At 46.3% G+C, this 12875-nt stretch overlaps 1 protein-coding gene across 1 annotated transcript in view; it reads left to right on the top strand.

The window, feature by feature from the left end:
- ZNF185 (zinc finger protein 185 with LIM domain) overlaps window positions 1–5981 on the top strand; it is a 73236-nt gene extending 67255 nt beyond the window's left edge. The window contains 3 exon segments of the mRNA XM_033201662.1: window positions 1937–2039; window positions 2965–3063; window positions 3799–5981. Of these exon segments, the coding sequence (XP_033057553.1) occupies window positions 1937–2039; window positions 2965–3063 (202 nt within the window). The 3' untranslated portion in view covers window positions 3799–5981.
- The last annotated feature ends 6894 nt before the right edge of the window (window positions 5982–12875 follow it).

Here is a 12875-nt window from a genome sequence, read left to right on the forward strand (position 1 = left end):
GAGCTGAGACTAGAGGGTAGATACCAACGGTGACTGAGATGGGAAGTGGTGGTGTCTGACAGCCCAGAGGACTCATGTCAGCAGGAGGGGCCCTTCAGATTAGAACCTAATCAGTCACTTAATTAACTTGCAAATCTGGCCAGAAGTAAAAATAAAATAACTACAAAAGAGAGGAGTGGGCAGAGAATGAAGAAAAATGGGCTGCTGGCATCAAGAAACCAGAAAGACACACAGAGCTAAGAATGCACAGTGCTATGGAGCCACAAAATCGAAAGCAGGGACAGAAAACACCTCGTTCAGCAGTTTTGAAAGCTGTCACTAGATGATGGCACAGTCACCAGACCATCTTAATGACAAAGAAATCTTGTGTTAAAATTCTTGGATTGGGGAGAAGAGAGTCTCAGGGATTGAGTTCACTCAGGCTGCTATGAAGAAAGTAGGTCTGGTAGAATAAGTAGCCTTCAGTCCACAGTGAGTGAATATGGCAGACCCAGTACTAAACCCCAGGGCCCTGACTCCTCCCAGGTTAGGGATGTTTCTACTCTGCCATCTGGCTTCTCGTGGATAGGCAGATCTAAATTCCTGTGGGTGACATTCAGAGGCCACAGCTAAATTGGGGAGGAAAAGGAAGGAAGGAAGAGGGCTAAGATAAAAAGAATCCTAGCGGGCCCCAAGGGCAAACATATAGGAGCAGGCAAGCATATGGGGCCAGGGAATCTCCTCTCCTGTCACTGAAGAAGCAGCTGCTTCTGAGTAGCTACAGATTACTTGGTGAGACACATCAGCAGATGAAGTCTTAGCAGAGAAGGACAGGTTGCTCAGAAACCTGAGAGTTAACTGCCTCCATAGGGGCAAATGGAATGAGGCTTCCACTTCTAATAGAGTGACAAATCGGATACTCTAGGGACCCCCTTTCCATGGCACAACTACTAAATCCAGAATCACACATTACTGATCCATTGCTAGGCTTGGAGGAAGGAAGGGGACTCTCTAGGGACAATCTCAGTCACTTGCACACATGCATATGCACAGACACACATGCACACACACAAAGAACAGCTGTGAGCTGGTGCTGCTGGTGGTGAAAGAAGCAGGAGGAGCAGGGCTGCACTGAGGGCAAGGGTCGCCAGCAGCAGTGCTGTCCAGAGTGAACCCTGGGCCAGCAGCAGGATGGTGGGCCACACTCAAGCTGCTCGTGGCACTTCTGGGTCCTCCGACAGAGGTAACGTGGATCTAGATTGGTAATGTCTCCCCACCCCCGGGCTCCTGTCAGAAGCAGACCCAAATCTCTGGGAGAAAGTACCCTGAATTGTGGCCTGTGGCATCAGATCAAGCAGTCACTTTGAGGAAGTCCAGTCTGAGGAGGAAAAGCAGAGGTGACTCTCAGAAACAGGCATCCTGGGACTGGAAAGATGCTCAACCCTGGAGTCAGTGTCTAGAACTTGAGCATTGGATCTGAGTAGGCTGTATAGACAGAGCACGGAGAGTAGATCCAGGAGTATAGGCGGGGGCAGGCTCAGCTGGCCCAGGCATGAGGAGAAGGGCATCAAGACAGGGGCCCAGGCAGGCCCACAATGACATGTCTCCTGTAGGAGAAGGCATTGGTCTTCCTGCTCTAGAAGGTAGCAGGCCCCAGCGGATATTCTAAGCAGAAGGTCAGGGGGAGGCAAACTGTCTGGAATAAGCGTCACATCAGGACACCTACAGGAGACACTGTCATTGTGAGCTGGCAAAAGATGCATGACTAGTTTTTGGAAATAATGCAGAGGTCTACAGCAGGCTGAGAACTGATCTGCGCACCACAGAAAACGATGGCAGCCTAGAGATCCTGACAGCAAACCTGGGCCTGGCTGCACCAAACCAGAAGGTCTGGCTGTGTCACATCAGAGGTCTGTACACCAGCCTGACCACCGGGTTATTGTTCTTCATCTCACAGGACAACTGGAGGGATCTGTACTTACTGCAACCGTGAGATCCGAGACTGTCCAAAGATTATCCTAGAACATCTTGGCATCTGCTGCCATGAATATTGCTTTAAGGTAAGAAAGAGGTGGAAGACACCTTGAGCTAGGCAGTAATGTCCTGATCATGTGCTGCTAAGGACGTTTTGTAGAGTGCAAGAGTGTTACAGGTTCAGAGAATGCAGAGAAGGCTTGATCTCCATATACAATTGCAGATAGTCGCAGAGGCTTTGCACAGCTGGGAGCTGAATGAGCTTCCAAGTCTAAGAGAGTAGATGAGCGTTGGTGATTCCGCATACTTAGTACTGTAGGGGAGACAAAAGAGGTCTTTTCAGGAAAGACTATTCCTGGCAGAGGGCCAGCAAGTGCAAAGGACCTGGGGCAGAAGCACTAGAGTGTTCTAGCTTTCATGGGAGAATGGCATGAGTGACAGGGTGGGCTAGACCATGTAGGCCTTGGCGGGCACAGAGTTTGAATTTTATTATAAGTGCCATTGGAGTCCCCATTCTCTATGATGTGTGGCACTTTGTAACCCCAGGTTGTTGGTTCCAATCCGTTTAGGGGGTCACCTCTGGGTGCACTGAAAAAAACAACCCTCCCCTTTGCTTTGACAGAATGTTAGGCAGGCTTCTCTCCTCCCCACAGGGCCTGAACTTTGCTTGCTCCTGGCTAAGTAAGTGCTAAAATGCAGAACATGCCCTACTTCGCAGCTTCTCCTGGGAATCGGCTGACCGCAGGGAAACACATTCTGGTCAAATCATGCCAAATAGGTTCCATTTGCTTGCCCACTGGCCCTTGAAAGTAGCTGAGCTTCTAGCTCTACTTACTACTCCCTCCCTCCTTTTTCTGTATTATTTTGTGATGTTTGCAAGTCCTGAGGTCCAGGGTGTGCCATAGGCTCACAGCATCTGCTCGCCCACCTTGTTCAGGCATCTCCTTCCCACTCCACTCATTCCTCTTGCTTTGCTTTATGTGTTGACCTCCAGCTTGCTTTTTCTTTCAGTGTGGGATTTGCAGTAAACCGATGGGCGATCTCCTGGATCAGATCTTCATTCACCGTGACACCATTCACTGTGGGAAATGCTATGAGAAGCTCTTCTAGGTGGGTGCTGGCACTGCAAAGGACAAGTGGCCAAGAGACTCATTAGGAGTAGAGATGTTCCCCAGTCTCTCCTGGAGTCAGCCTCAGACACAGCTATCTTTCTTGGCTCTCCCTTATGTTCGGGGGCCTATGTCCTCATGTCCCTATGCCTTGTGATATTTTGAGATCTTAGGTGGCATGGACAAAGGCCCTCTATGAGGACACTTCCAAATCACACCTTCCATCCAGCACCTGAGCCAAGCCCTCTAGCTGCCCTGGGGTGCTCGCTGGGCCGCTGTTGTTAGCCCCGTTTTGCAACAAGGAAATAAAGATGTAGAAAGGGAGGGGACCTGGAGAAACCAAGGTAGAATCAGGACCTCACCCCAGGTCTTTGGATTCTTGTCCAGGGCTCTCAGTTCACTGTTGCTTGCATAGCGTCAGATCAGTACTGCATAGCCACGGTGCTCAGTGAAACAAGCCTCTGGGTCACATTATGAGAACTGCCTGAAGACGTGTGTTTGCATGCTCATAGCCAGTGGAATTTATCACAGTGTCTGAGCACAGAGCAGAATATATCCCTTGAAGGTAGTCGGGATCAATAGCAAACAGGCTTTCCACTAACTCCATGCTGATGGTCTTCTCTCCAGAAGACACCTTGAGCTAGGTGGTAACTCTTGATCACTGGAGCAGTCACCCACCCTGAGGGCCTCTGGCTGATGTGTTTCTAGTCTCATGGCTACTTCTGTTTTCTTTTAGCCCCCCGACCCCTAGGCTGCTCAGAAGCTGATGACTCGTGGACAAGTTTGGCTGTCCCCAGTTTTGCCCCAAGTTGCTGTCTCCCCTTCCCTCACCTCCTCCCACCCTGTTTGATTTCTTCATGCTTTTGCCCTTCTTAAGTTGAAGTTGCATACATCCAATATCGTATCTTAATGATGCTATGGTAATTGCTTGTGTGTAGAAAGCACTTTACATCCATGATCTCATTTCAGGCTCAACCAAACAGGGTCAAACCAGAATTCCATCTTGGCTTCCCTAAGACAGATTGGCTTTCTAATGAGTTTAGGTGGGCAGAAGTGTAGGGTTCAGTGTGTCCTGACTCCCTTGAGGCTTATGATGGGCCAAGTTGAAGACTGTTGATGATCCCTGATGGGTAAATTGCAGACATTGAATGCTAGGGATTGGCATAGGCTAGTGTTTAGCTTGTCTATTTGCCATATCTGTTTTTTTTTAAATTTCCATACACTTGTAAAAGTAGTTAGTTGCTTTTGATTGACTTATATAGCAGTTTTTCATTTTGTCTTCCACCTACCTTTCACTATATTTGAGTGTTCCCTTACAGGTATGTTGGCATGTGTTGGAAAATTTACACAATTAGGTTTAAATTCAGTAGGATATGATTTTAGGATGCTACTGATCAAAGTGATATCTGTGTCTGTTGAAATCTTGATAATTGATTAATTTGCCCTCAATTCTGCTCCCTGAACTTTACACATAAATCTTCCCAAGTGGGTGTTAGGGTGTGCAGATCCCAGCAGGATTAAGGAGGGGGAAAAGCAGCTAACATTTCTTGAGCCTGTACCACATACCAGGCACTGTCATAAAGTGATGGCATTAATCCCCGTGATAATCCTGTGAAAGTGATATTCTCATCCCATCTTAGAGATGAGGATATTGGAATTCGGAGAGGTGGCCATTGCATTGTGCAGAACTCTACAGAGCCTATGCTCTTCCCAGAGCAGCACCCACAAAAGCAAGCATTGATTTTGTGCTCAGTGTGTGCCAAGCACTGTGCAGAGGGTACATAGTTCCTGCCAGGTTAACACCCTCCCTTCAGGCCTCCCCAAGGCATAGGCTTGCAAAGAGCAGAAGGTGTGAAATCATACTCTTCCCTGGGCATCCTGGATCCCTGAATTATCCCCACCTCTCAAGAAGTACTTCAAGGGCCAAGCTGCCCCTTTCCCTCCCCTCCACCCATGAAAATGCCTCCAAACTGAGATGCTTTCAGCTGAGAACAGATTTGACTCATAGACATTACCAAAGAGGAGCTTGTGAATCCAGGAAAAGCTCCAGGGGGCTAGCTTATCTGAGCAGAGAGCTTTCAGTGACCCATTTTCCTGTCTAGACTCTGCCTCAAGCTAGTGGCAACTGCTGGGGCCCCAGGTACTTGGGACATGGGAATTCGTTGGATGGCTGGGCCGGTGCAAGCCTATTCATGCAGTCAGCCGACCCTCTGCTCAGGTTCAGCTGGACTCTGCCATCTGTGGGCCCAGCATCACTCTGTAAGTTCCTTGAAAGGAAGAACAACCTTAGAGTATTTCTGATACAAAATGAGGGCCTGTTCTCTTGATTTAATTATAAAATGTCTACATCTTTCTCCAGTTTCTGAGCCTTATGCATATTGGCTTGTGGACTTGTTCTTCCTGCCAAATGATCAGAGAGGAACATTCCGTTTATTTGTATCAGATTTCCTCTGGAGGGCATGTACCCACACTAAATAGCAACTGCTCTTCCTCAACTGTAGTCCCCAACATCAGACTCGGCACGTGGTGGACACTAACACACAAGTACTAAATGAATGAGTGAGGAAAGAAAAGTCACCCCGTGGGTGTGAGGTGCTATCCTGAGTCTCAGTGCAGGCCCAGTGGATGAAAGGCAAGGTAAAGAGGCCCAAGATAGGCTAGCTTCCCCCATTCAAGGTGTAGTCTGCCTTTAAGGGAGTTTTAGAACCAACATGCAAGATATGCAAAGAAATCCTGCAAGAGCATTATTGACTTAGATCCAAAACAGCCTCTCTCATGTCTAAAAAGGCACAGCATTTTGCAAATCTGAGGAAGAGGGATGGTTGCATTACATTTTTGCTTCTTTTTAATTGCTTAGTGTTGTTTCTAATCATACTTAATCCATATTAATGTGCACAATTATAATAAATGGTAAGATATACATGTGTCAAAGTTTCTTTTTAAGTGTAATAACTTGGTGTATTCAGCTGTGTGATTTCTTTATTCGTATTTCCTGAAGCCATTCTCTGTACAAAAGTAAACAAGTACTTAATAGCAAGATCTGTACACTAGGCATGCGCAGGAACTGTGGAATTCTAGACTCATGAAATCTTAATGAAGAATATTGTATTGTGGCGGGGGCGGGGGGCGTCTATCCTCCTCATCATTACCACTGCAGACAGCCAGCCACCTAGTTGTTAGTGCCCACTTCCAGTGACCAGGAGCTCAGTTCCTTACAAACCCCTGCTGTCTGTGGACAGCCTTGGTTTTAGAAGATGCATTCTTCAGTTGAGTTAAAGTCCATTTCTGTATGTCACCCACTGGTGGTCTTTAATCCCTCTGCTAGATGCCAGCCCTTAAAATAGATGAAAATGCTTCTCAGATTCTGTGTTGGTCAACTCTTCTCACATTTAAACACCCCTGGTCCCTCCAACTCTTCCTTGACAGTAATTCTGAATACACATCTCTCAAAGGTCCTCCTCAAAGGTGACCCCAACACACACTCCAACTCGTTCCTCTAGATGTGTACCAATGCAATCTGCATGCGATCCAAGTCTTGATTCAACCTAGGGACAGGAAAGGGTGATCAGGAAGCCCAAAGATAGACATAATACCGAGAACTCCTACCACTGAGTAGGGGCCTTGGGGCCATTGGACTAGTGTTCCTCTAGCTATTTTCTCACCCCAACCTTCACCTTCATCTTGTTATAATGGGAAGGAAGGAAGAGCTTTTACTAATTCAAAAGACAAGGACTGCAACAGTAGCTCCTAACTAGGTATTTGTAGGACTCTTAATTGGTGACAGTGTGTGACACAAAGACCTAAAGGAAAAATAGGGAGTGTCATTGTGAAACAGCAAGTCGATCCTAGTGTTGTGCCTCCTCTGTTACCACGACTCCTCCTTCCTGTCCCGAGTTTGTATCTGTGATGGTCCCCTGCCCATGCATCTCTGTGTCCTCCGGGGACTGCTCCTTGCTTATGGTTGTGTTCAGCCTGTGGATTTTTCTCCCCAGAACGTATACCTCTTGTGAAACTTCTCTGCACAGTATCCTCTGCCTGTGAAGGTCCCAAACCTGCCTCCAAATGCCTTCTTCCCACTGTCCTCTGCCTCCTAATGCCTTCTGCTCCTAGCTCCTTGCACAGTGCATTCTACCTGCAGATGCCTTCTGCTCTCTGATCTCTGCTGCTGAGTTCGTTGGTCACCTAGGGCTCAGCTAGTGAGGCCTATCTGCACAAGGCTTTTGCCTTTAACTGCCCTTGCCATAGTGTGCTTTGCTTCGTTAGTTTTACTTAAGGTCTGTTGATTTTGTTGTTTCTAAAGAACCACATTGACTTTTTTTTTTTTTTTTTTTTTTTTTTTTTTGAGACAGAGTCTCGCTCTGTCGCCCAGGCTGGAGTGCAGTGGCCGGATCTCAGCTCACTGCAAGCTCCGCCTCCCAGGTTTATGCCATTCTCCTGCCTCAGCCTCCCGAGTAGCTGGGGCTACAGGGCCCATCACCACACCCGGCTAGTTTTTGTGTTTTTTAGTAGAGACGGGGTTTCACCATGTTAGCCAGGATGGTCTCGATCTCCTGACCTGGTGATCCACCCGTCTCGGCCTCCAAAGTGCTGGGATTACAGGCTTGAGCCACCGCGCCCGGCCTGACTTTTTAAAAAAATCATTTTATTGATACCTTTAGATTATTTTCTACTCTCTGTTTCATTAATGTCACCTTTAATCTTTGTCATTTCTTCCCTTCTACTTGGTTTGGATTTACTTTGCTCTTCTTTTTCTAGTTCCTTTAAGGTGTAAAGTTAGGCTATTGATTTGAGATCCTTCTTCCTTTTGTTCTTTTCTTTTTTTTTTTTGGAGACAGGGTAAGACCCTGTTCCCAGGCTGGTGTGCAGTGGCACAATCATGGCTCACTGCCGCCTTGACCTCCTGGGCACAGGCAATCCTGCCACTTAAGCCTCCTGAGTAGCTGGGGCTACAGGCATGTGCCACCATGCCTGGCTAATTTTTTCCTTTGAATTTTTTTGTAGAGGTGGAGTTTGGCCATGTTGCCCAGGCCAGTCTACAACTCCTGGACTCAAGCAATCTTCCCATCTTGACCTCCCAAAGTGCTAGGATTACAGATGTGAGCCACCATGCCCGGCCAAGATCTTTCTTCTCGAATGTATGCATTTATAGCTAGAAATTGTTCTCTGAGCACTTCTCTAGCTACATGTTGTGTTTTCCTTTTCATTCATCTCAAAGGTTTTCTAATTCCCCTTATCACTTCTTATTTGATCCACTGGTTATTTTGGAGTTTGTTGTTTAATGTGGGTTCCCCAAATTTCCTTCAGTTATCAGTTTCTAATTTCATTCCATTATGGTAGGTTAACACACTTTGCATAACTTCAACATTTTAAAATTTGTGCAGGCTTGTTTTATAGCCCAGTGCTTTGCTGTGAATGTGTTCTTCATGGGGTTCTTCCTGCACAGCTGTGGTCACTGACTGTGACTACTCTGCACTCTGCCCTCTGCCTTCACAGCCTCTCTGAATAATGCACCCTGCTTGAGAATTGCCTCTCCCTCTCTCTGAAAGCCTGCTGCACATTGCTTTTCATTTCTGAGGCCCACTGTACACTGTGCTCCGCATCGTGCAAGCTGTCCAGTTGTGAGCTTGGTGCGATGTGGCATCCATAATGCTTGGCTGCCAGATCACCTCCTTCTCATGTCCTCTGCCTGCAGTGCCCTTGGCAGATCCCCCTGCTTCAGTATCTCCTCCCACAAATGTCTTCTGCCCATTGATGCCTTCTTCTGTTCAGCACCTTGATGTGCCAGCTGGTCACTTAATCACGCAACAAGCATTGATTGGATATCTACCCGTGTGCCAGACATGGGAGCCCTAGTAAAGTAGACTCAGTTTGTATTTCTGTGGAGCTCACAGTGTAAGAGGACAGAAGAGTAAACCAAACATCCCACAACAAAATACTGTTGTGATAAGTGCTCTGAGCAAAACATACAGGGTATGTTTTGGAGACAGGGTCAAGGCCCTCACTGCAGCCTTGACCTATAAGCTATAATATAGTGACCTACTCTGGGCTGCTTGGTTATTGGGGGAACCCACCCCCAATATTTCAACATAGGTTCTTTCTATTTTCTCTAAGTGTTGGCCAGCTGAGAAATAAAGAGAAAGAGTACAAAGAGAGGAATTTTACAGCTGGCTTCTGGGGGTGACATCACATATCGGTAGGACTGTGATGCCGACCTGAGCCACAAAACCAGCAAGTTTTTATTAAGGATTTCAAAAAAGGAGGGGGTGTACGAACAGGGAGTAGGTCACATGCTTTAAGGGGCAAAAAACAGAGCAAAGATCACATGCTTCTGAGCAAACAGGGCAAGGACAAAATCAGAATTCCTGATAAGGGTCTGTGTTCAGCAGTGCATGTATTGTCTTGATAAACATCTTAACAGAAAACAGGGTTCGAGAGCAGAGAACTGGTCTGACCTCAAATTTACCAGGGCTGGGGTTTCCAATCCTAGTAAGCCTGAGGGTACTGCAGGAGACCAGGATGTATTTCAGTTCTTATCTCAACTGCATAAGACAGACACTCCCAGAGCGGCAGTTTATAGACCTCTCCCCAGGAATGCATTCCTTTCCCAGGGTCTTAATTATTAATATTCCTTGCTAGGAAAATAATTTAGCAATATCTTCCCTACTTGCACGTCCATTTATAGGCTCTCTGCAAGAAGAAAAATATGGCTCTATTCTGCCCGACCCTGCAGGCAATCAGACCTTATGGTTGTCTTCCCTTGTTCCCTAAAAATTAACTGTTATTCTGTTCTTTTTCAAGATGCACTGATTTCATATTGATCAAACACACATGTTTTACAATCAGTTTGTACAGTTAACACAATAGTGGTCCTGAGGTGATGTACATTCTCAGCTTACAAAGATAACAGGATTAAGAGATTAAAGACAGGCATAAGAAATTATAAAAGTATTAATTTGGGGAGCTGATAAATGTCCATATTAAAATGAAATCTTCACAATTTATGTTCCTCTGCTGTGACTGCAGCTGGTCCCTCTGTTCAGGGTCACTGACTTCCCACAACATCTCTCCCTTTCTTTTTGAAGATAACAAGATGAAAAGATTAAAGACAGGCTTAAGAAATTGTAAAAGTATTAATTTTGGGACCTGATAAATATCCATATTAAAATGAAATCTTCACAATTTATGTTCCTCTGCTGTGGCTCCAGCCAGTCCCTCCATTCAGGGTCCCTGACTTCCCGCAACACTTGTCAGGGAAGTTTTTTTACATTTTGGTTTTTGAGACAGACTCTTACTCTGTCACCCAGTCTGGAGAGCAGTAGCTCACTACAACCTCAAACTCCTGGGCTCAAGGAGTTATCCAGGCTCAGCCACCAGAGTTGCTGAGACTACAGATGCACATGCCACCACATCTGACAGAGAAGCTTTTCACAAGGACATGATATTTGGCTTTAGTATGAGTTTGCTATACAAAAGGAGGCTATCTTTCAGCCCCTCTTTAATGTTCCCCTACACTCAGCTCCACCCCTCAAGGCTACTCACTCTCCTTGTACGGTGTGTCAAGCCTTCTGTAGGGCACTAGGGGTACATCAGTGAGCAAGACAGACAATCTGTGAATTTGTGGAGTGACCATCTCGTTGGGAGAAAGACAAAGCAACAATCCTATTTCAGTAGCAATAGCTAAAGGAGCACAGAGGTGTGTCACCTGGATTTCTGGGGCTAAAGATGGTTTTCTGGGGGAGGTGACCCCTGAACTGAAACTTGAAGGATGAGGAAGAATCATTCATTCATTCATTCATTCATTTAATAATTTAAATATTTCCTGAGCACCCACTGTGGGCCACACACTGTAGTAGGCACTGAGGACACACCAGCGACAAATCAGACAAGGACCCTGTCCTTCTGGTCAATGATGGGAGGCAGGTGCTGAATAAACATGAAAGCCTTTACTCTCTTTTCATTTTCTTTTGAACCCATTTCTTTCAGGCTCTCACCTCCACCATAGTACTAAAAATGCTAGTGCTAAGGTCCCCAATGACCTCCACATTGCTAGACTCTATGCACACTTCTCAGGCCTCATCAACTGAGCAGCAGCATTTGGTCCAGTGGGCATGTATTAGTTTGTTCTCACACTGCTATAAAGAAATACCCGAGACTGGGTAATTTATAAAGGAAAGAGGTTTAATTGACTCACAGTTCCACGTGGCTGGGGAGGCCTCAGGAAACTTACAATCATGGCAGAAGGCAATGGGGATGCAGGCACCTTCTTCACAAGGCCACAGGAGAGAGAAGTGCAAGCAGGGGAAATGCCAATGCTTATAAAGCCATCAGATCTCTGAGAACTCACTATCACGAGAACAGCATGGAGGGAACTGCCCCCATTATCCAGTCACCTCCCTCCCTCAACATGTGGGGATTATGGGTCCCTCCCTTGACATGTGGGGATTACAATGCGAGATTAGATTTGGATGCGGACCATATCAGGTCTATTCCCTTTGCTAGGCCTCTCAGTCCATTCTGCCTTTCCTTCCACCTCACTGGTCACTCCTTTTCTATCTCCATTACTGGTTCTTTCTCATCACCCCATTCTCTCAACTTTGGAGTACTCCAAGACTTTGTTCTTGGACCCCTTCGCTTTTCTATCTGCACTCAGTGCTTTGTATCACTGGGGTCCAGGCTTCAACATAGTATACGCTGCCTCCTTCTGGAATTGCAGCTGCTCCAGCCCATGTCATCTTCCTGAACTTCAGACTTGTGTTTCAACTTCCCACAGCTCATTGCCACCTGGGGGGTCTAATCGTCATCTCATACTTAACCATGGAAGCCATGCTCTATGCATTGCCATCCACAGCTCCGTAAACGACAGTCCCATTCTTCAGCTTGCATAGGCGAAAACCTACACATCACCTACTGCTCTCCCACTGCAGCCCATCAGCCTAGCCTGTTAACTCTCCCTGCCAAAGAGATCCAGAGGCAAACCTTTCTCCCCACCTTCACCATAACACATTGCCCCAATCCCCCATGTGGATAATTGCAGTAACCTAAGCAATCATCTTTCCTTCCTTCCCACCCTGAAGTGTACTCCAGCATGACTGCAAGAGTGAAGAATTTGAAACTTCAATCAGATCATCTCCCTCTTCTGCTCCATACCTTCCCCAGACCTTGTTTTACTTGGACTAAAAGCCTGAGTCCTCAAGGTGGCTGGCCAAGCAGGTGCTGCTTTATCCAGCCCCACCACCTTTCCTCCTTACACCATTCCAGGCATTCTCTGGCCTTGAGCTGTGTGCTGGTTGTCTCTTCTGCCCGGGATGCTCATCTCCCAGATGCCCATGTGGCCATCTCCCTTGCGTCCTTCACATCTCTGCTCAGCTGCTACCTTCTCCCTGATACCTTCATGGACCATCCAATTTAAAATTCTGTGCACATCTCTAACACTCCTTATACCTGCTTCCTTGCTTTTTCTCTGTAGCACTTATCACAATCTAACATACTATATGTTTTCTACTTATTTTATTGTTTGTATTTCCTTACTTCAATGAAATTTCCATGAGACATTTTTGTTCTTTTGCTCCACTGCTGAATTCCCAGTGCCTATAATAGTGTCCTGCACATAGTAGGTGCCCAGTAAATGTTGACTAAATGAATGCATAAAATAGATGATTTCAGACAAGTTCTGTAAAATTATAAAGCAGAACGAGCTAGAGCTCTGGTCTCCACATGCTAAATATGGTCTCCACATCCCACGTTAGGCTACTTGTGTTTAAATAGAAATCAACTAAAATACATTTTATAAATCCAGTTCCTCAGTCACACTAG

Source organism: Trachypithecus francoisi, unplaced genomic scaffold (genome assembly GCF_009764315.1).
Source record: "Trachypithecus francoisi isolate TF-2019V2 unplaced genomic scaffold, Tfra_2.0 Lachesis_group6, whole genome shotgun sequence".
Lineage (NCBI taxonomy): Eukaryota > Metazoa > Chordata > Mammalia > Primates > Cercopithecidae > Trachypithecus > Trachypithecus francoisi.